This window comes from Apteryx mantelli, chromosome 3 (assembly GCF_036417845.1).
Source record: "Apteryx mantelli isolate bAptMan1 chromosome 3, bAptMan1.hap1, whole genome shotgun sequence".
Classification (NCBI taxonomy): Eukaryota; Metazoa; Chordata; class Aves; order Apterygiformes; family Apterygidae; genus Apteryx; species Apteryx mantelli.
In genome coordinates this window covers 9,324,659-9,347,422 of record NC_089980.1, presented here as the reverse complement: position 1 = coordinate 9,347,422, position 22,764 = coordinate 9,324,659, and the positions used below count along the sequence as shown (strand labels likewise).

Genomic DNA, 22,764 nt, shown 5'->3' with positions numbered 1-22,764 from the left:
TCCTCAAGAAGTCTGTGCTGAAGGGTTCTCCATCAAAATAGCTTTTAAAAAAACAGGAGTAGCCTACTTCTTTTGTTTCTTGCATTCTTGCTTGACCCTTTAATTTTCTAATTTTTCTCACTCCTCCTTTTTGCCCCCTTAGAAGACCTACCTTTTCTACACTTTCTCTATCGTTCATCTAATCCTCCCATCTGCCATTTCTTCCCTTTCCTCTAGTAGTTTACGGATCCTTCCCTCTTCTCCCCACCTCTTGCAAAACCACTGTTCTCTGCTAATAACATGGGCATCTCCTTCTCACAGCACAGCCTCTCCACGTTTCCTCTCCTCCAACCAATTCTTCAGCATGTGGACTCTTTACTACACTCAACCAGTTAAGAACTACTCAACCTCTTTAACGCACCAAAGTCCAGAATGCAAAAACAGATGGCCTAAATGGCTTGCAACCTCAGCATTTCATCTGCCCTGTCATTCCCCACTGAGATGACATTAGTGCTGGACTTCCATGTAGCTACTTTTGTGTTAAAAAACAAAATTACATAGCGTCCAGACAGAAGATAAATGTCAAGATGTTGTACCCTCTCACATCCAGCTGCTGGAAGGAAAGGGTGACTCTCAGTGGTCTTTTCTCTGACTTTGGCAATGATCACCATTAAGAGAGGAAAATGAAATGCTTACAGATGGGTGGGAGGACCTCACTCAGCCCTGGAGCCCCTTTCCTGAAAGTCCAGCTCCACCTCTAGCTGAGCTGTACCTCCCCCCGCCCCCTCACAAACACACCAAGGACACTCCTCCTTCAATAGATCCTAAAGCCTTCTCACACCTGCAAGATGTCATGCAGGGCCAGGACAGTATTTCACAGTGATTTCCATCCTGCTCACACTTCTCTTAATGGGCCTTTGACACATTTCTCAAAAGATTCTCATTTTCACCTTGATCTTTTTAAGACAAGGAAACCAACATTGCGTATGCTGCTGCAGACAAGAATGACTACCTCAGTACAGCAGATGTGGTGCTCCTTTCTATGCACGCAAGCACCACACTGGTTTTCTCACTGTTCCCACAACTATCCATCACCTGGCTGTTTTAATTCATCTGTACTATAAAGTACCTTTCAAGTTACAGGATACCTAAATTTGTTTCTCCCCACTGCAGCTTAAGAAGGGCTTTCAGTATTGAATGGCTTTTACCAGGCTGATTTTAGTGAGTTCATTTAAACATTGAGAAAAAGCAAGCTGTTCAATTCAGCTGAAAGGAGATGTGTGGCTTTAGATTTTGTTGTTGTTACCCATTTGCTCCCCCAACACACATCTACATGAGAGCATCCATACTCCGTTTTTCATATAGCTACGTTAGCTGTGTTTCTTGAACTAGATTTGGTTTTGGCTATTTTTCTAACCTCCCTCAAGTTACGCGAATTCATTTGCCTCAGTCTTTATTGACTGCATCTCAACATCTTCTGGATTTCATTAGTGTACTCAACTCCCTCTTCCACATTCAGCATGGAAGCCACCGTACAAGCTAACGCTAGCACTTGTAGAGCTCTACATTAAACACTTTCCAAACCCATGAAGTTCCTAATTGGGATTATCCCTTATCTGCAGTAGATCAGCTCATTTGTGATCAATGTGATGAGCACGAATGCTAGGCAATGTCCATCAGCTTTTATGCATTTCTACAAAGGCTTGATTTGCCTGTGCAAATTCTGTATTTGTGAGTTCAGACAGACACTGGAAAGTATGGTAAAACTCACAAATTCAAGCAGTTACTTTCGAAAATGTGGTTCTTAAGTCTTTTGAAAAAACCAGCTCCCACACATGTACTACTTCCAATAGCTTACTAAACTTTTATAAGGATTTTGATGTCATTTGTTCCTTACAAATCCTCACAGCTGCTGTGTTCTCTCAATTCTCATATGCACGGGGTGATTTGATCAAGCCAATTTTGAAAACCAGACCAAATTAGGTGCAAGTGCTGACTGGAGCAATTAGGAGCACACATCATGCTCGCTTAATAGCAGATCTTGTTCACATCAGTGGGTACCTTGTGTAGTATGAAGGAAAGAGACCTGGCATGACTAAAGAGTCCTAATTTATAACTAGATAGTTTACTGCTGGAGATATCACCATTCATAAAGAAAGTTTGCTGAAGTTTAGCACTGTTCCAATAGATGTATTCCTTGACTTTTCTTCTTCTGCCTGTCTTCTATTTACCTCCACCTTCCTTCAGTCCTTTATTCCCCCTCATCCGTCTCAGAGCAACGAACAATTTCATCTGTGAGCTTTATTTCCACCCCCCGCAAAAATCTAGAAGTATTTTACAAAATTTTAAAGACTTGTAAACTTAACTCCCCAATCAGACAACTGAGAGAACAAGTAAACAAGTATCCCAGAAATGCTTCTGATTTAGGTGGACAAAACTGATTTTGCTTACCCTTGTTTAGGGTAAAAACAGGCTCTCCTCACACCAAAATAATCTGTAAATTGCTTAGTCTTTTAAGCATGTGTGTGTGTGGGGGGGGGGAACCCAAAGTTTTGAACGGTTCAATTTGCCATGCAGTGACAAACACATTATGTGGTGCCAGTATCTCACTGAACTACAAAGTTCCATTCTTCATTTTATAATTTGTTCCTTTATTTTCCTATGTTGAGGTTAGGCATACAGCTGGTAGATGTCAGAAGCGCACTCCCTTCTGAAGGCCAATTTATCCTCTGCATATATCACCCCAGAGCTTTGACACCTTCCCCATTCGCCCGGCCCATTAGCTAGCACACCACAGTGCCAGAACCACAGCAGCTATCTTTGAGAAGATGTTTGAAATCTGTTGCACATGGATTTAAAGCGGGGAGAAAAGAAAGAGGCTCCTATAAGTTTTCATTCTAGAAACCTCTCTTATCAAGAGCTAAAATGGAAACTCCTTTGTTAATGCCAAATTCAACCTTTGAGTGGAACAGATGCGGGAAGAAAACCAGGAGAGGGAATTAAGAAGCTGGAACAGTGGACCAAGCCATTTGCTAATTCGTTCCCCACCCAGCAGGTGGCCAAGACACCCAGACCCTCTTGGGAGATGCTCAGAGGCTTGGATGCTTTCAGAAACTCAAGCCACACAGGCTGCATTGATAGCTTGAACATCCAGCCTGCAAAGTCTCACACAAGCCATGATAACCTTTTGGGTAGGCCATGACAGGTTTATTATAGAGGAAACTCCAGAGCTGAGCGCACCCATTTCCCAGAGGACAGCCTGCACCCTGTGGGGTCTGCTGGAGGAGCCAGGCTGGGTGCAGTGAAGGGTGTCAGGGACAGTCTTTACCTCTCTGCATGGGGCTCACGGTGGGCTTCCCGCCAGCCCCCACCTCCTCCTCACTGCCCGAGATGTCACTGCCGGAGCCCTCGTCTTCGGAGGGGCTCTCGCTGCTGCCGTTGTCATCACCCGAACTCTCGCCGTCCTCCTCCACCACTTTCAGCCTCTCCTTGCCCCGAAGCTGCTCCACAGGCCCTGGTCCCTCGTCGTCCTCCTCAGCTGTGCTCTTCCTGCCCGCCGTCCCCCGGGCCCTGCCGCCCTGCCGAGGGGGCCCCCCGGTGCCGGCCCGACGCGGCCGCATCGCCACCCGCGCCCAGCTGCGAGGCACAGCCCTCACTGTCCAGCCCCGGCCCCGCCGGGCCTCCGCTCCCGGGAACCCTCCTCCGCCCCGGCCCCACCGGGCCCCCACTCCCGGGAACCCTCCTCCGCCCCGGCCCCGCCGGGCCGCCGCAGGCCCGACGCCGGCGCGGCTCCCCTAGGCCGGCCGGGCCCGGCGCTCACCTTCGGCCCCCGCGTCTCCCCGCAACCGGGGCCCAGCGCGCGCGGCCGGGACCGGAACCGGAAGCCGTTCGCCGAGGGGCGCCCGAACGCACGCGCGCCGCGGCGGGCGGAAGCGCCGGGACGAGGCGGGTGCACGCGCGGCCGGGCAGAGACAATGCGGAGTGCGGGAGCGGGGACGTTTATTGGAGCGGGTAGAGCGGGGCGTGCGCATGCGCGGCCGGCAGCCCTGCGTCGCCCAGCGCGTCGCCTAGGAGACGGGCAAGGGCATCGTCGTAGTCCGGGCCCGGCTCGCCCGACGGGGAGGCTTCGGCAGCGGCCTCGGGCCAGGCCCAGGCCGGGGCGGCGGGCGGCGGCGGCGGCGGCGCGAGGCTGTCGGCCAGGGCGCGGAGCTGCGCGGCCAGCAGGCCGAGGGCGTGGGGCGGCGGCGAGACGGCGGCAGGCCGGGCCGGCGGCGGCGGCGGGCCGCGCTGATGGGCGCGCAGGTGGGCGGCCTCCTCCTCCCTGCGGCGGACACGGGCGTGAGGGGCGGCCCGGGCGCACCGGTCCCCGCGGCGTGCTCCGGGCTCCCCTCCTGCCGCTCACCTGAGGCTGCGGCTGGTGCAGGCGATGGAGCGGCTCCCGCGGTCCCGCCGCGCTGCCGTGTGGAGCCAGGCCCAGGTCTGGTCAGAGCGGAGCACCCGCAGCACCACGGCTCCCACCGCTGCCCCGGCCCCCAGCGCTGTGGACAAGCAGCTGCATCAGCCCGCGGTGGGCCAGGCTGCCAGTGCAGAGCCCAGTGCTGGCTGCAGGCCCCATGGGCTGCCCCATGGCCACAGTAGGGCCTGTCACCAGCCTGCCGCTCTGACCCCAGCGGGACTGAGTTCATGTCTTGCCCTCTCAGGAAGCGAAGGTTCAGGAAGGCTGATACTGCTTTTTGCACTGTGGCAAAGCAAGGCACCTGTATTTTGTCAAGCCTGGCATCTACCTGTGGCCTTACAGACCCCATATGGACAGCCTGTGGGGCACATAACTCATCCTCTGCATCATCCCCTTCAGGGCAGGGAGCTGCAGAGGGCAGGACCTTGTGTTTGCCCTCCTGGACAGTCAGGTCTCAGGTGTGACCAGACCGTGCCACAGAAACACACACGTGTTCCCAGGCCTTACACTTACCCACGGCACTGTGCTGGGCAGCCGCTAGGTGGGTGTCATCGGGGTGTAGGAGGCTGTACCACGACCGGCCAATCAGCTCCTCCCGACGGTAGCCAAGGTGGTAGATGACACTGGGGGAGAAAATGGGAGTGTGGTCTGAGCGCTCTGCAGGGCACCATGCCAGCAAGAAACAGCTTTTGCACAATGGGGAGAGAACAAATCAACGGGAGTGCGGGAACAGGTCACAAACAAGGGAGGGAAGAAGCTTGGGAAGTGTCTGGGAGAGTCTCACTGCTTGGGCAGGCTCCAGCCTGGGTCCCACACATGGGTGTTGGCCAGCTGTGGTGAAGGGAAGTGCTGCTGGCTGTCCGAGACACACAGCTGAGAACATGGTGAGAGCAGGTGCCCCTCACCTCTCCGCGACGTCAGCAAACGTCATGTCTAGGGCGTGCACGCTCTGGAAGAGGTTGTCCTGGGAACTGGCATCGCTGTCTGCAGGCAGCTGTGCAACTGGCGTGCAGAAAGCCATGAACGCTGAAGCAGGGGGGGAGGCTGGCCTGTGCAGGGCCACAAAGTGCCCTCTCACAGCCACAGCCCGATTCCCCCCGTGCTGCAGCCGGAAGGCTTTGGATGTGCGCATCTCGCTGACAAACGTGACTTCTGCTGGGAAACAAAACAGCCGGAGCAGGTCAGGGACTCTCCGAGGGGCCTGGCTCCTCTCCCGGCAGGGCCAGCTGACCCCAGCAGGTCCCTGACCACAGCCCCAAGGAGCCAGAGCCCAGAGAGCTCCCTGAGCGCTCTCCTGTTCTCCTCAGCCTTACCGGTTCCTGGCTGCTCCTGAGCGAGAAGGAGCTTCTCTTGCACGGCCTCCCGCGCTGTCCCATCCAGGATGTCAAAGACTGTGTCCCCCTGGGAAAGGAGCTCCACCTGACGAAGAGCATGCCATTAGCGTGGACCTTGCCTATCCCTGGGTGGGCTGTGGGCCAACATGCAGTGAGCTCACAGCCCACTGAAGCAGCAGGAGGTCTTGTAGGGGATGCTTGCTGTGCGTAACGGGCTTGTAATAAAGGCACAGGGACAGGCACAAGGACACGGTGACTGCAGATCTGTGGATTACCGTGGAGAGGCCCAGGACCTGAGCCACGTTCTCAGAGATGTAGGCCAGCTTGCCGTTGGCCAAAAGCACGAGGAAGAACCCCGGCAGCAGGGAGAGCAGCTCCATGCCAAAGGTCGGTCCCGCAGGAGGAGCTGAATCTGTGGGAGAAGCACAGTTGGAAGCACTCACTCTAACAGGGGCAGGAACAGTGCCCCGCATAGAGATGAGCTGGTGCGGCAGTGGGGAATGTGTGGCAGCACCGCAGTTACCTGGAGGGAAGAGATGAGCCCCACGAAGCCGGAGGCATACCAGGGCCATGGTGTTGAGGTAGGAGAGCCGCTCCTTCTCCTGGGAGGAGATAGGCAGCAGGGAGCGCAGTGCCTGCAGCTCCACATTGATCTGGTCCCTACGAGCCTTGGAGGCACTCTTGGTTGACCTGCAAAGCCAGTTGTCTGGGGGAACGTGCCCAGGGAGGGAGAGAGGGGCAGCATCCCCCTATTGCCCTGCTACTGGGAGACTCGCAAGCTCTGGGACACTGGGCTGAGATGTCAGGCCCTCGATTGGCTTGGTGCCCTATGCCAGCTGCCCCCAGCAAAGCAAACCCCTGGGACCTGTTTTGGAGAACTGTGCCCGGACACTGGTGTGCGTAGTAGCCCAGCTGGTGCCTGGTGACACGTTGCTGTCATGTCCAGTGCCCCCCACACACACTGCAGAGGCCAGGTGAGACAAAAACCTGTGCCTTGGGGATACCCTGAGAAACATGACCAAACCCCACAAGGGTGGACACTGCATCCAGTGCCAGAACGTGAGCCCCAGCCCCTTTGGTCTGTGGGTTGGACTTGTCTCTGTCTTCATTCAGCCTCCTGAAACTTCTCTGCCCTCTCCAAGCTCCTTCGCCTCCTCCCCGCACACCAGTCAGCAGGCCCCAGTGTCCCGAGCTGGCAATAGCCCCTTGCAAGTGCTGCCAGACACCACACGAAGTGGCCCAGGGCTCTCGCTTGCTAGGAGGGGATTGCCGCCCCCGAGTGAGAGGTGGGAGGAAGCTCACCTGAATGGCTTTGAGACACTTGGCGCCTGCCTGGCCCTCCTGGGCAGGCAGCTCGTCTCTGCCTGGAGCGGCCTGTGGCAGTGACTGCAGAAGATGGTCATGGTGCCGACGCAGGGCTGCCTGAAGCTGGCAGAGTGCCTCTCGCCTCCTTCGCCTCTGGCTGCCTCTGAACCCGCTGACCCCGCCGCTGCCGGCTTCCTTTTGTACCCTGCTGGGGCGCAGGGGCCAAGCCTGGCCGCACGGAGGATGGTCACCTCTCGTGACGCAACTCCAAACAGCTCAGGGCTATTTTTAGAAGACAGGCTGCTAAAAATAACCCTCACAGCCGGCTGCAATCTGAGAGGGGAAGCAATAAAAGGAAGCTGGGGTCTTTAAAGCAAACCTGGCCGCTCAGGAGGGGGTGATGATGAGGGCAGCAGGGACCCCGCTGTGGGGCATGCATCTGTCCCGCTTCTGGCCCCCAGCCCAGGATGAGGTCCAGAAGGGGCCAGAGACCTGCAGCATATGCAGGGCCCTGGTGCCCCCAAGCCTGTAGGGCTCTTGGAGGCGAGCGGGATGCCTGTGACCCTCTCTCCAACAAGCCCCCGTGCCTCCTCCCAGAGGACTGGTGACAGCTGTGCACACGCAGAGCCAGGAGCACCTTGGGGAGCGCCCATGCTCAGCACCACACTGCTCAGCACAGTGAGCCCGGGTGACTGCGGGGTGTTTCCTGGCATGCATCACCCCCAGTATCCAACAAGGAGAGTAAACTTAGCACCTTTCATGTTGGGGAAAAGGAGGCAAAAAGCTCCAGCAGCTCATGGCATGGCTTGGGATCAGTGCCTGCAGCTAGCTGAGCAGGAGCAGAAGCTACCTGCTAATGCGTGGAAAACACCCACCCACTGCCCTCATGAGTAACCTGTGGGTACCGAGGACTGCAAAGGGCCAGCCCAGGCTGGGATGCTCCCCCATGGGCAGCTGTTCCAACAGTGCCCCCCAACTCCCTTCAGGCCTCCAGCCTGTGTTGACACACGTCACTGGCCACAGCCTACAGCGACGTGCTGCTGGCGCATGAAGAACCATCTCCCATAGCATCTGAAGTCAAGCTCTTGCCCTGGGATTTTCGCAGCCCTCATCCTGCTTCAGGCTGCTCTATTGCACCCATGTCAGCCATCACGCACTGGCTGAGGGGCCTGTCTGCCCTTGTAATTCCACGCTGCTGGATGAACCCAGCAGGACTTGACCCCAGCTGCATGCTGATCTTCAGAGCCAGGGAGATGGCCTGGGCCCTTGGCCACGTGCTCCCAGCACACATCCACTGCCATCTCTCAACTGCCCCCATGACTTCAGCATCCTAGTAAATACCCTGGGCACTTCACTAGCCTTCCCTGTGTTGGCTCTGCTTGCATTGCCACCAGAACTCCTCTGTGCATCAGACGCTTCACCTCTGTAGGATGGGGCCCAGGTGCAGCTCAGGAACATGATGCCCAGCAGGACTGCCCCAGATGAGCCACCACCTCCCTCCCTGCAGGGAGTTGCAGGTCATAAGCACCATCTCCCTCCCATGGCACACGTTACTCTTGCACCCACCTCCCCAAGACAGGGGAGTCCAGGAGACACTGACTTTCTCCCTCCCACCCATCCTCACTGCCCACTCTTGCAGGAGGGCAGCCTCATGCCCTGGGTGCTAGTGTGGCCAGGGGCAGAAGGCACATGTGCTGGGGGCAGCCCTGCAGCCAGCCCAGGCTCACCCAGAGGCCCAGTCTACCCCCTCTTCCACCCCAGCCGGGGCTGCGACTGGCAGCAGCCTGGTGGCTGAAGGCTGCATGGCAGGGCAAGAGCATCTGGCTCAGTCTCATCCACCCAGCCTACCGGTATGGCCACCCCCAGCTGCTCCCCACTAGGACACACAGAGCAGTGTAAACCCACACCTGGCCTCAGTGTTTATAAAACCCTCCCAAGTTGCTGTTTTACACAGGGAGCCAGGCAGAGGAGCCAGCTGGGGCAGGCCTTCACAGTGCAGGGGCTCGGCTCAGTCCAGTGCCAGGAAGCAGGTCAGTGCCGGCCAGGGTAGGCAGGGGAGCCCCCGCTCTCACCAGGCAGCGCAGGAACAGTTCGTAACCCTGGGCTTGGGTCTCAGGCTACGGCCAGTGCCGGGAGTCTGTTCAGGCCCTCAAGAGTGTGGCAGGGAATAGGGGCAGCGCAGCTGCAGTTCTCCAGACAAGGGGAGACAACGTGAGAGGCCCTGGAGCCAGTGCTGAGGACAGGGGTTCACAATCGTGCTGCTGGGGCCAGCCAATTTCTTCCCTGGTGGCCTGCTCTGCCTGCACGTCAGTGCTGCCGGAGGTGTGACAAGGGCAGAGGGAGGCCCGGCGAGGGCAAGGCGAACAGAGCTCACGCATGTTCCTTGCTTGAAGGGGCTAAAAATTCATGCAGGCAGTGGAACAAAAGATCAGTGTGCGGAGGGGTGAGGGTAGGGTGGCAGGCAGAGGGATGAGCCAGCTTCAGCCCTGCGAGGAGACGATGGGGCGGCTGATGGTGCTGTTCGTTGTCATGGCTGTGAGTTCCCATCTGTAACACACCAACGGGACATGCTAAGGGGAAGCGCAAACCAGCTTTGCTGCACCCCAACCCCAGCCGTGCTCCCCAGCCCAGGCTGCCCTGAAGCACACCACCAGGGAGGGCTCCAGGGCCGCAATGTCCCAAGGACAGAGAGCACCCGAGGGTGACTTGTACCCCAGTACCTGATGTCGTGGGGAAGACAAGACTGGTCCAGGCTGTATTGAATCACCGCCAGCTTACACAGCGTCTTTAGACTGGGACCTGTGGAAAGAAGGCACAGTTAGCGGTGGCAATCCTTGTCTAGGCGCTGCGGGGGGACCCAGGCACTGAAAGGCAGGCACCCTGGATCCCCAATGCTTCATCGCGAGGCCTGCTCACAAGCATGCCTCACGGCAGGAGGCGCAACCTGCGCAGGGAGTGCTCACGTACTGAAGTCGAGGATGTAGAGATCCGAGTGATCCATCAGGTCAAATTCATCGCCCATTCCCTCCTCTGGAGACGGGCTGCAGAAGCCAAGCAAAGCTTGTCAGGCAGTGCCGAAACACTCCTACCCCAGTTGCATCCCTGGGGGCTCCCGAGGGCTGTGAAAGTCCACGACTGTCCCTGGCCTACCCATCCCACATCTGGGCCTCTCTGATCCCTCCCGCCCCTCTCCTCCTCCCAACAGCACCCAAAGCCATCGTTGACCCAGCACCCCGCAGTGTAGGCAGGGCTGTGCAGAGCAAGGGGTGCCTGGCTAGCCAGCTCTGGCATTTGGGCAGAAACACACACCTTCTCCGCCCCAAGCCACAGCAGGGAATGGGGGCGCCATCTCCATCTCATGCAAGCCTCCGATGATTCCAGCTGCAAGCTTCTCTCTCAGCTCAGAACTGCCTCTGTTGCTTTCCTGCCCTTCAAGCACACTTCCCACTCTGCAGGGAACATCCCTCTTCCCAGCTTGCACCTTTGCCGGCCTCCAGCTTGTTTCACACTCCTTCCCCAGGTACCTCCTGAATTGCTCTCCACCAGCTGAGCAGCCCTGAGGCCTCCCCTAGGCCTGCAGGACCCAACCCTCTGGGCATGAGGAGGGTGCTGGCAAACACTCCCTTTCCCCAGGCTGAAGCATGAGCAGCTACCAGCGCTGGGGCTTGTTTCCAGAAAGAGCGCAGGTGCAGGGCTCTATTTGCTCAGCGATTTCAGCAGATCTGACCCTCCAAAGAGCTGCCTCCGCTCCCCTCAGAGAGGCAAAGCCGAGTCCTAGGGCCCCAGTAGGAGGACTCTGAGCAGGCTGGAACAGGGACACTGCAGCTGCTCCTGAGTGCAGCTATGCTTGCACAAGCATCTAGTCAAACATCCTGCTCCATGTGCAATAAACAGGGCCCATTGGCTGCCCCATGGCAGCCAGCATCGGACACTGGCATCACAAGACAGTCCGGAGCTGTGCTGGCGTCCACAGTGAAACAGGTGGGATAAGCTGGGGCCACAGAAGGCCTCTCTGCGAGGCTCTCTGCAGTTGTGCTGCAGGGACAGAGGGCAGGGGAGCCACGGCCTGTCTCCAGAGATGTTGGCAGCACCAACGAGTAGCCATCGGCCATCCAAGCTTGCGGTCCCCCAAGAAGCAATGAAAGCAGCCACATGCTGCAGGCAACACTGCTCTGCTCTCCCTGCCCACCTCAGCTCTAGCTTCCCAAGGCTGTGCAACATTCACAGGCTGCCACATGCAGCACATTATTTGTGAGTAATGCCATGGAGACCTGTGAGCTCACTTCTCCTGTCTGCAAGCTCTTGGGAGCACTGATGCTGCTGGGGACAGAGCCAGCAAACACTGCCACACTGCTCCAGCACCACAGTGGGCTGGAACGTGATAAGCCAAGCACCTTTCTCTGGGGACTGTATGGAAGGTGCTTTCCAGAAGCTCAACATTTTCTGCAGAAGAGTGAAGGCTGCAGCTGACAATTAGCATCCACTGAGGTCTCCTCCTGGTTCAGCAGCAGCTCTTTCCCTCTTTGTCTGTGCTAGCTGCACATACCCATTGCGTTAACACAAACTCTCTAGCAAAAGCCCACAGGTTAGCAGCCTGCGGCCAGGAGAATGTCCTATTTTATTAACTTGTGTTCCTCCAATTATGGCAGCAACTAGACTGCTTTTGGGTTCTGCTACACGAGTTGGAAGGCCTGTGCCAAGTCCAACAGCGCAGTGTTCGAATCAAAGCGATTCTGTCCAGCCACACAGCATTCATCACTCCAATTTTCACATGGTTAAGATCTACTGCAATTATTTCAGCTTGGCCATTGAGATATTGTGAGAGAAATGTGGAGAAAGCAGCTAGGAAGCATCCATGTGGCAGTGCAAGCGCAGACATTCTCAGCCTGACTGCAGGCTCCAGCCACAGCTCCCTGGTTGCACCAACATGCCATGCTGCAATGGAGACGGCTGTTTGAGGAGACTAACTGAGCGAGTGTCAGGTCCTGATCTGCATGACTGTCACTCTAAGCCAGTCCCAATTTGCTGATGCTCCCATCTGATGCTGGTCCTGGGATGCCAGAGGGGAGCGGTCATTTCAGGCATTCCTAGGGAACAAGGCAGCCTCATCTCTAAGGTCCCTTGCCCTTGCAGTTTTGGGGAGGGGCAGTCAAAGCCACACAGGAGCCTGGTCACTGCCTCCCCCAGCACAGGCAGACAAGCTTGTGCTGGAACAGCAGTGCTTGGTCCAAGGGAAAGCTTTCCTGTGGCTGACACTTGTTTGGAGAGTTTGACAGAAAGGAAAGGCATTTAGAGTCCCACTTCACGCTGCAACAAGGAAGTTTAGTATGTCTTTACTGCTTAGCTGGGAGCTTGTGCTGCGACGTCTCACCCCAGTGTCACTTGCTTCCCAAGCTTCACATCTCACCAGAACATGAGATAGTACCACCCCTTCCCCAGTTCTCATAATGCCAGTTCAAACCATGGGGCACAGCCCACTGCTGGCAGAAAAGGCCTGTTGCAGATGGATCCAATTTGCTTGAATATAGGCAAGAGCCCTTTTAATTCTACCTTGTGGGCTCACCATGCCCCAACCTAATCTTCTCACATCCACGTCACAGTCCCTATGTTATCCTTTATCTTTCGAAGGGAAGCCAGCAGGCACCACATCTGCAGTGTTATCACCAAACCACAAGCAGCTAGGGAAAGCCTGGAGTTCAAGACCAGGAAAGCTGCAGCTCCCAAGACAGCAGGGTGCTGGGCACCCCTTTGCTAGCCAGAGCCCAGCAAAATTGCCCATTCCAGCTCAGCAGCAGCTCAAAAGTGCTGGTAAAGGATCTTGGGCCCTGCACCGAGCACCCAGTGAGAGCCCCTGCCCCCCCACCAGAGCCAGGCATTTCTAAGCATTATCAGGTAATGCAAAACCTCAGGCCAAACCTGGATCAAAATGTGCTCAGCTAAATTCTGTTTTACCGTACTCCATTTCCCCATGGTTCTTCCTTGGGGAGGATCTCTGCACACTGAAGTACTGGTGGGTTTTAGAGAAAAAGAGGACATAGCTAATGGGAGCACTGAGCTTAGGACTACATGATTTCCTGGTCACTTAAGACAGGACATAAGTGACAAGATTGCTGCTAGCCCCCCTCAATTAGAGGGACCACAGATGGGGCAAAAAAGAGTGGGCTCTAGGCAGGAATACAAAAGAAATTAAGCATTTGAATGCTACCCTGCAAAAGCACCTCCGAACAGGCAGTCTACTCTGTATACGAATCCTATAGGAGAGGGCAGGATACAAGAGGGTTTTGCCTGTCCTTCCCCCAGAGCAATTGCCTAGTGAGCTGCGCCTGCTGGCAAGCAATCCTGCCAAATCCCCTGCGCTGCGATCTCTCCCCGCCTCCGGGCCGGGCCAGGGGAACGCAGGTCAGGAGGCAGACCACAGGGAGTTCTCCATTTCAATGACTTCCTGGAAAATTTCTTATCTTGCCAGGCAGCTCCAGAACACACCTGATAACCATTACAGGAAGCAAGCACAGCCCCCACTCCCACCTCCCCCTTCCCCAGCCTGCAAGACTCTCCCTGAAGTCCAAGCAGGCTACCTTTCTGGCTGCCAGCAGCTCTTCCTATCCCAAGCTGGTGCTGAACTGCCATACATGAGAGTTGAGCCTGGACATTAAAGAGCATGATGAATCCTGAAGCATTTGGGGGGAGCAGATGCTGCAAACACTGCTGTGTTGCCTGGCAGAGGCAGACAGCACTCCAGAAAGCTGTCCTTGAATTTCCGTTGTTTGTTAGCATTTCTTAGGGGTGCCTAGGTTTAGTATCAGGGCTCAGTTGCTGCTGTAACAAAGTCAGCACCATCTACCAAGGACTGCAGCATCCAAGAGCATCCAGAGCTGCTGTCAAGTCCTACCAAGCCTTCTACTGTACAGAGCAACACACAATATCTGTTGAGGAGACTGGATAAACTCTGCACCTCTGAGTACCTCACCCATGCGCTAAGCGCTCCCTCACACCCACACAAGCCTTCTACTATTGCACTTCCCTCCCAGTACTCCTTTGGCTTGAAGGCCCTTCATCCCATCATCCACTGGTGTGGGCAGTCCATCAGTTGGACCTCTGCCATGCCCTGTCTTGTCCTCTCTCCCCTGCCTGCCTTCAGAGAGGTCCCTAAAAAGCCACCACCAGGGTCCCAGGGAAAGCCCCCACAAAGCTTTCCGAGCCATTTGGAGGCCTGAAAGCATTTCAGATGTTTACACGAGGCAGATGCCAGCAAAAAGACCTGTGTTCCAGAACTGTAATGCGTCATTCCAGACAGAGCAGAGAGCGTGTGCTGGTGATGGGCCCCTTCCTTTCTTTTAGCAGCTGTTAAGGCTCTTGGCAACATCCAGCTGTCCTGCATCCTGACAGTATCACTTCCAGTGTTTGACAGCTAAATCCTTAACACCAGGTCTCCTTTGTGAATGAAAACCTCACTAAGGAAAGCTGGAACAGAAGGGAACGCCACCTTGGTACATGTAAGGGCTCCTTAAACAGCTCCCAGCTGACACCCCTCTGCAGCTTGGTAGACATATTTGCCAGCAAAAGAAGAAAAATGCTGGTGGGAGAAGCCGAGGCAGCACACAATGGAGGTAAATCAATCTGAGGTCTGCTGCAGCAGAGCAGACTGTCCTTCTGATAGCAGGATGTTGCTTCCCCTCTGCCCCTCCAGATCTCTTTCACAGAGAGCTTGGCCACCGAATTGCACAACCCCTCCTGAACAGGATGTTACACACTTCTGCCCCTACTTGTTGTAAAAGAAGGTTTGTCACCAGGTGCTTTACAAACTAATGGGACATCTTCAGTCTTCCAGTTTTTCCAGAGGAATCCTGATCTATGTCATTTCTGCTGGATACTTGTAAGGTGGAGACACAGCTGCCACATGGCTCTAAAGTGAAGCTGACTATAGTACAAGATATAGCACGGAGAGAAACTGAACCGAAGGGCAGGGAAAACCCTCTTACAGAACCACCCCACAGGCCTCACACAACTCACCTGGTGCCTCCAAAGAGAATGATTTTATCCCCCACTCTGCAGCAGCACTGCCGGCGTCGAGGACATGGGCCTTTCCCCTTGGGCTCAATCTTCCTCCAAGAAAAAGAAACTAAGGGGGGAAAAAAATGCACCAGCTTCTCATAAGAGCCTGACTGAGACCCAGGTATAGGCAGGTTATGGATTTAAACAAAGCACATAAAAAAAACAGAGGCTCACTGCCCTACAGCCACCAGCTAGCCAACATCCACCTTCCCTGTCTGCTGCCTCTTTTTGCTGCAGAGGCAGAACAATACAGTTCTACAGGGTTGTTCCCAAAATGTCACACCAGATGCCAGGCACAGCCCTCGGAGCTCTGCCAGCTGCGACAGGAGCAGCAAGTTCTCCCCTTTGTCTGCTGCAACATGCCTAGGCTTTTCGCTTACAGCACCTGAGCGCCAGGCAGCTGGCGCAGGGAGCCGTACAGGGGGTGAAGCTCCAGGAGCAGGCCAGCAGGCTCCTTTCCTGGCACCCTAGTGTGGCCCAGCTCTGCAGGGAGATCCAGGGATCCAGCTCCATCTGTTGGCAGCCACAGAAAACGCAGAGCATCCACGCCTTGGGGGAGTATGGGAAGTTGAACAAGGTGGAGAAGATACCAAGTTTTTGTCCTTGCCACTCTCCATGGCAAGGACACAGAGGGGTGATTAACTGAAATCTCCAGGAGCTCAGTCACCAGCCCACAGATCAGCTGGGGGAACAGCAAATTGGCTGCTCTCAGATAAACCACCTAACACTTTTACAAGATTTCATTATACAAAGCAGTTAGCAAACAAATCATTTTCACAGACTGCCAAAAGTACCCGAGTATGGGGGGACCCCAAACAGCTCACTGATATTCAGGGCATCAGCTCAAGAACCACCATTTCTGCTGCACAGTTTGACCTTCTGGTACCAAGACAGTGTGGCATGGGGATGCTGCAGCTCAAATTGAATGGTTTCTGCAACTGTGGTCTCTGCGGTCCCCTAGCCCCATTCCTTCCCCGTACCTTCTTTTCTGTTAACACTTCTGCATATTTAAGAATGAGACCACTTTTTTATTAGGGGCATCTTTCAGCAATACTTCCTTTTCTGCTTTCTGACTGAGATTTGGAGACAGCATGAGGAGGAACAGGGGGGTCTCAAGCACTGCAGCAAGTTCCTGTCAACGCTGTCAGAAGAGCCATTTCTCCCAAACAGGCTCCTAAGCCCTTGGGGGATACACGCATCTGAGCACTTACACACTTGAGAGCCTCAAGCACTATCACTACAGCAAGTTAAAAGTGTAAGTACCTGGATTGAATTTCCAGAGATCGTGGAAGTGTCTGTTCAGGCGCGCATTGTAGCCACCAAATACATACAGCTCCCCATTGTAGCTGACTGTGGGGAGCAAGCATAGACATCAGTGTGCCACCCAGTGTAGAGCCCAGCTGATCCCTGTTCCAACATCAAATGTAAAGCAAAGGGGTGCTGGTTATCTCCCTTAGTTTACATTACCTTCACATGCAGGACGAGGTGCAAGGCTTTGCAAGAGACAGCAGCTTTCCACACACCCAGGCTCTGCACATTCTTTGCCATCCCACACCTCCACCCAGCAGGCCAGACACCCCTTCTGCTGTGGCGAGGGAATTCCCTTCCACTGTCCACCTTCCTCAGCAGCTCCGTACTCACAGGCTGAATGGCTCCGCCGGCCTTCAGGGAGCACTGGAGTTGGAGGAGAGTCCAGCCAGGAGTTTGTTTCTGTGTCAAATACTTTAATGCGGTTGCAGTAGATCTCATTGTTGGAATGAAATGGCCCAAACCGATCAGCTCTGCCACCAAACACATACATCTTTGTTCCAATTATGGTAGCCGAATGGAAGTCTCTCCAACGAGCTGGTGTACCCTGCAAAAACAGATTAAAATAGAACAAGAGAAAGCAGGCAGATTACCCAGGGAGAGGACACATCTCGGTGAGGAATTTAGGGTGGCTGCCTGATCTTGGAGAACTTCTCCTCCTGCAGATCACAGCCATACAAGACAACCTGTGAGACAATGGTGGGCAGCTATCCCAGAGGGTGGCAGAGACAAGACTTCCCCCACAAATCAGAGTGAGAAAACAGACACTGACCTTGGCAGAGATTAAGGTCCACATCATGTTTGTGGTGTCCAATTTATGGATGTCATTAGAAAAGCAGTCGGCCTGGAAGAACAGCAGTGCAGCCTGGTCACCAAGGGACTGGGCAGCCTGGTCACCCCTGGCCCCAGGAAAGGATGCTCCCCTAGAGACCTGGAGCATCCCTTTGGAGACAGCACTTCCAAAGAGATGGGGTGCTAGCTCCAAAATGTCAGGGTAAGCAGCATACTCACCACCTCACAAGAGGGAGGTGAAGGCCATTTCTCCTCAAAGCTGTCCCTTCTCTCTCTGTGGCCTTCCAATTTATTTGATAGCCTTGGTCGTAACAAGCGAGTGAGTCCTACATGCAACACGTGCATTCCCAGCAGTACCTGACCCCATTCCATGCAGTGACATAAGGGAGCTCTGTAACCGGACAGTCACAATTGACTCTGCTAAGGCCACACAATGAGAGGTAGAAGGGAGCTGAAATTATTTCTAGGAAGCTAATTATATAGGAGTAAATACACTTGGGGTTCTGAGAATCCCATAAAACTCATCTGCTGCTAGCAGTATGGAAGGGGCTGCACTCACACAGACTGTACAGCCTTCTGCTCCTCCAGGTGGAGGAGATAGCACCAAGATGGCTACAGGCTTGTTTGGTCTTGGTTAAGAAACAAACCACATTTGTACCGGTGCTGTAATCAAGATTACGAATTTGGCACTGCTATACTGCTTGGAAGAAGGGGAATAGTCCAGGGTCTGCCATAACAGAGCTCCAGCTTCCTTCCAGATAGACAGAAATGAATTTGCACAGCTTTTGTGGAGCCTGGTGATAGGTTGAAATTATATTTACCCACTTGTTAAGATCAGAGCGTAAGGATTTGCTCCAAGGAGTGTTAAACACACTGATGGCTAGTGCAGGATGACCTTCAGCTCAAAGTACTCTTATGTGGGAGAACAAGTAAGCATTTGCTGGAGGGGCTCAGCAAGATGTGAGAATAGGTACAGAACACAGGGAACATGCACCAGATTAGGACCAAACCTCAGAGCAACACTGCAGACATTGGAAAAGGATTTTTCTGGCTCATTTCTCAGCCACATTAAAATAGATATATCAATGTATTTATTATATAAATATATACTTACATATTTTATACTTATTATAATTATATTTATTTATATATTTATCTTTATTTAAATTTGGCTGGGAATTGATCCAGAAAATATATAATATTTATATAAAAATCTAGAACAGCAAAGTACAACTGCTTTTAACTCCTGAATCTCTCAGGCAGATACAGAAAGCATCCTCCAACCTGCTCGGTGGCACACTTGCCAAGACATGGGCAAACATCTTTTGCTTCTAAGAGTAAAATATATTGGTTTTGGAAAAAAAAACCCACAACCAAAACAATAAAACCACCAGCCTTTGTAGACCTACTTTCTCAACTATCTTCTCCACAAAACCAGGAGCCTAACCTGGATAACTTATGGCATAACTTTGCCAAGTTATAAAATGAAAGCAACTATAAATGCAAGCATACCCTCTTACCCTGTCTCTACTGTGTCCTGGATAGGAACACCCTCTTTCCCAGGGATCTCCAAATAACTGTCACAGAGACTACTCACCAGCTGCTCGTAGCCTCCGAAGATAAACATGCTCTTTGCCAGGACACAAGCTGAGTGCCCATCTCTCGCTCCTGGGACCATTCCAGACACCTTTGGTGTGAACCATTTGTGCGTGTCTAAAACAAAACAGGAGGCAATGCTAAGAAAACACAATAGCTGTGGGGATGGAGTAGCTCTTTACTACCATTCTTCAGGGGCAAGGAAAATGCTATTTCTGAGACAGAAAGTCCTCTTCTCCTTCTTACAGAGCACATGCTTCTCCAGGCAGAGAGACTGCAAGCTTCTTCAAGCAAGGCCACCCATCTGGGCCTCCTCAGAGGGGGCACAGTGACAGAGGACCTCAGTCCCAGGGCAAGACTGCTGACTCTGCCAAACCCCACAATAAATTCAAGTTTTAAGTGTGACTAGCACAGCACTGCTTGAGCAATGTTATTTGTATTGAATCTCTTGCAAAGCTTACTAGCGAGTCACTTATCGACTCTGCATTTACAGTTTCAATTACAATGAAGCAACGATGCCAAATGGCCCAAGTGACCTCACAGCTTGGAGATGCTAGCTAGCTGATGGAGAAAAACAGTGCTCTAAGGCCTAGCCTGAGGTCATTTAGCCGCTCACGTCAACAGAGCTACTGTGCACATCCTCAACTCTGCAGTTCAGCTCTCCCTATCTTATCTGCTCCTCTTGTTACATTTTCATCCCTTCTTCAAGGGGAGCCTTCCCTGCTCTCCACCCTTCACCATTCCGACTTGCCTGCCCCTCAGGCACTGCTCCCCATGTGTCTACCTAACTAGCCAGATTCATCCCCTTACCCTACATGCTCCAGCAATTGGCTTGATTTAGGGGAGGACTTTAAATCCAGCCAGAGTTGTTCTCCATGCAGGGCAACATGGAACTAAGCCAGCGACTCACTGCCAAGCACAAAAAGGCACCTGTCCCAGAAGCCCACAGAGAGGCACAGATAAGCCTTGAGACAGCAGGAGACATTTCCCCCCCCACTCCATAAATGCAGCCAAGAGCAGTGCTTATTTCAGGAAGTGGCAAAATTGGAGCCAAAGCAACATTCTCCGGGAGAGGATAACTTCTCTGAATTGGCCTTTGGCCACAGTTATCCGCCTAAGCCCCAGCTGGAACTGCACAAAGGGGCTTGCAAGGTCAACAAAATCCCTGGGCAGCCTGCAAGCAAGAAAGCTGTGATGGCTATTGAGTTCCCATTCTTCACAGGGCTGCTTCCAAGCCCAGTCACACGGTAGCAGCAAGAGCTCAGCCAAGTGCAACGTGTCAAATTAGAGATGGAAAAGACCTCAACTTGTGATCAGCACCTCCATCCCCAGAGGACAAAGATGCCCTCAGCCAGGACTTTAGAGCCAGGCCTTGATCATGACGAAGCTCATACAACTGAGCTTCCATTACAGTCAGAGGACTACCAGTCTTACTTTCCAGGACTGGCAGGGGACAACCACAGTGTGTACAGACAGCTGCACAGGGTTTGGACCAGGACTGAAGTCTGGCTTTTCAGTTAATTTTCACTTAATGCTAAAGTGCTTGAGTTGGCAGGGACATCAGGCAGCTCCCACTGCAAGGCCTTTGGGTACACAGAGATTTACGGGTGGCTTCCCAGCTGCATGTGTCCGTGGGGGAAAAAGAAAAATCCAAACAATTGACTGCGCCCAAAGAGCAGCTCCCAAGCAGCGAGATCTTTCCTGACAAGGAAAGTAACATGTAGCCAAGCACCAGAACAAGCACTTCTCCTGTAAGCCCAGCAAGCCTGCTCCTGGCCAGTATTTAGGTTGGACTTGCCTCCAGAATCCAGACGTAACCCTCCCTCCCCCTTTCACAACACTCCTGTCTACCCAGTTCCTGTTCTCCCCAGATGTTCCAACAGCACAATGAAGAAGCCAACAGAAAGGCTCAAGGAGTTATCTTTCAGGTTTATCTAACTTGGCTCATGCTTGCCTTTGTTTTTCCATCCTGTCCCTGACTGCTTCTGTATTTTATTTCTCACTCTGCTTCATTCTTACAGATAGAAGGGCCACCCTGGAGAAGACCCACGGTCCTCAAGAGCTCCATCCCCTTCTTGCTGCAACCTTCAGCCACAGTTAAGGAACAGCGTATCACAGAGAGGGATAGCTTCAGTTGTAGTTACTATCAGAGAGAGCACACAAAGCCAATAGAAAAATTAAAAGCCATTTGACTATGACACAAGTTCAGTCATTTCTGTTCAAAGGCTTTTACAGAGTCAGGTGTCCAGACACACTGATCACCCTGTTCCTCTTTCAAACCTGCTGAACCAGCTAGAGACACCATGCCTCCATGTTCTTGATAACACACTGATTCCTCACCTGCCCCATTTGCTCCAGACTACCACTTTGCATAGACACTGAGTGACAGGACAGCAAGCTGGAGAGCAGTGCAGTGGAGCAGAGAGAGATGGTCTCATCAAGAGCAGTTGGGACAAGGAAGGGCAAGAAATTGGAACTTACTGACATCAAAGGCATAGAGCACGTTGCAGGCTCCCTCAGTGTCGTTGCGACCACCCCATATGTAGATGGTGTCATCTATGAGCACTGCTGAGTGCCCATACCTCATATAGGGCACCTCTCTCACATGGTCTCGGCTGTTTGTCCACACTGGAGGCAGCTTGATCCAGCGCAGAGACACTGAAATCAGAAGTTCAAGCCCATGTCAAATGTCAGCCTGCTACATGTGCTCATAGGTAACAATCCATTCTGGACAAGTGAGTGTTCACAAAAGCAGAAAGCTTCTTTCCTCCACAACAAGGTACAGAAGAAGACTAAGCACACAAAGGTGTGCATGACCCTGAATAGCAGGTAGCTAAGAAATATGGAAGCATAACTTTCCACAAGTCCACTGTCACAGAGGAGACTAGAAGAAGCACCTGAGGAGTGAAGGACTGGATTGAAACGTCTTCATTTTTTCATCAACTACATTGAAGAGACTTCCACTCTGGCTCATCCCAGAGAGTAGGTTGGAGGGTACACCACATTCAATCAAAAAAAAAAAAAAAAAAAAAAAAAAAAAAAAAAAGCTATCCAAAAGTGAAAGAAAAGCACAGAGGTGATAATGAATGCAGAAACTAGTTTAAGCTAGTGACATTTCTGAAAAACAGACCAAAGATAGACAAACAGGCAGCCCAGGAGCAGTTCACTGCAGCAGGCAAGGGAACACATTCGGTGGTATCATTCAGATTTGCAGCAACATTCCAAGTAAAGCAAGACGGCAGCATCGCAGGAACAAGGGTTTGTTTGTTTCTTCTTTTTTAAAAAACTTTAGACCCTTGCCCTCACCCACACCTTCAGTGTTACATCTCTCTGCTAACCTTGTGTTACTAATAGGAGTTTCTTGTGATTAGAGGTTCTACTTCCTGGGAGCCTGTATGTCATTTTCAGTAGTAGCTGGAGCAGTCAACATGTATTACAGGGTTTAATGACAGCACAAGAGTTGCAGAAAGTATTACATGGCCATTACATAACAGCACCCAGACACAATCCTTTGGGCATGCATACTGCTTCCAGTTTTGTTTTCAACCAGGAGATAACAAAAAATACAACAGAAAACAATTAGGCTGCAGTTCCCCTGAAATACCAAAACAGCAAAAGGGAAAGGATCAGGCATTTTAAAAGGTGAGTGTCCATCTCAGAGGCAGGAAGGGCACCGAGGAAGCACAGCCACGCTAAAGTCAAGCTAGACAGCATGTTACCTACCTATAACACAGTCATGCTCTTTGGATCATCAAAGATGGCATCTTGGCTTTGGCACTGAAACCTGACAGCGCTAGCTGAGTAAGGGTTTGGGAAGCCAGTGTGACTGGAGCCCCATCCCTCCCAAGCAGTGGCTTCAGCATTATGACCCTTTAACGTTTGGGAGTGGTAAGAAGGGAGGAAGATGCAAGAGCATTCCTTTGGGCACACTAATTACGCTTT

The 22,764-nt window shown here is 53.0% G+C and overlaps 2 protein-coding genes across 2 annotated transcripts in view; both read right to left on the bottom strand.

Moving 5' to 3' along the window:
• The window catches only part of KLHDC3 (kelch domain containing 3), a 38,133-nt gene that overhangs the window by 6,772 nt on the left and 8,597 nt on the right, over nt 1-22,764 (bottom strand). The window contains exons 3-9 of the mRNA XM_067292668.1: nt 21,304-21,480; nt 18,824-18,939; nt 17,207-17,278; nt 16,768-16,981; nt 16,390-16,476; nt 15,085-15,193; nt 10,042-10,115 (exon numbers count right to left, since the gene is read on the bottom strand). Of these exons, the coding sequence (XP_067148769.1) occupies nt 10,042-10,115; nt 15,085-15,193; nt 16,390-16,476; nt 16,768-16,981; nt 17,207-17,278; nt 18,824-18,939; nt 21,304-21,480 (849 nt within the window). The remainder of the gene's footprint in view (nt 1-10,041; nt 10,116-15,084; nt 15,194-16,389; nt 16,477-16,767; nt 16,982-17,206; nt 17,279-18,823; nt 18,940-21,303; nt 21,481-22,764) is intronic.
• On the bottom strand, nt 3,979-8,610 carry NPAS4 (neuronal PAS domain protein 4). The gene is made up of 8 exons (XM_067294801.1): nt 7,072-8,610; nt 6,293-6,459; nt 6,045-6,181; nt 5,749-5,854; nt 5,341-5,587; nt 4,949-5,058; nt 4,382-4,517; nt 3,979-4,300 (listed from the first exon to the last, which is right to left on the bottom strand). Exons 1-8 carry the CDS (start codon nt 7,170-7,172, stop codon nt 3,979-3,981), a joined length of 1,326 nt encoding a protein of 441 aa, XP_067150902.1. The 5' UTR covers nt 7,173-8,610.

Excerpts from the sequence above, each read along its gene's own strand:
- NPAS4 (XM_067294801.1), bottom strand. The coding sequence starts at position 7,172 with ATGACCATCTTCTGCAGTCACTGCCACAGGCCGCTCCAGGCAGAGACG. Across the intron at positions 6,182-6,292 it reads GGCTCATCTCTTCCCTCCAG|ATTCAGCTCCTCCTGCGGGA; the intron begins GTAACTGCGGTG and ends CTTCTCCCACAG. Across the intron at positions 4,301-4,381 it reads TGCACCAGCCGCAGCCTCAG|GGAGGAGGAGGCCGCCCACC; the intron begins GTGAGCGGCAGG and ends TGTCCGCCGCAG.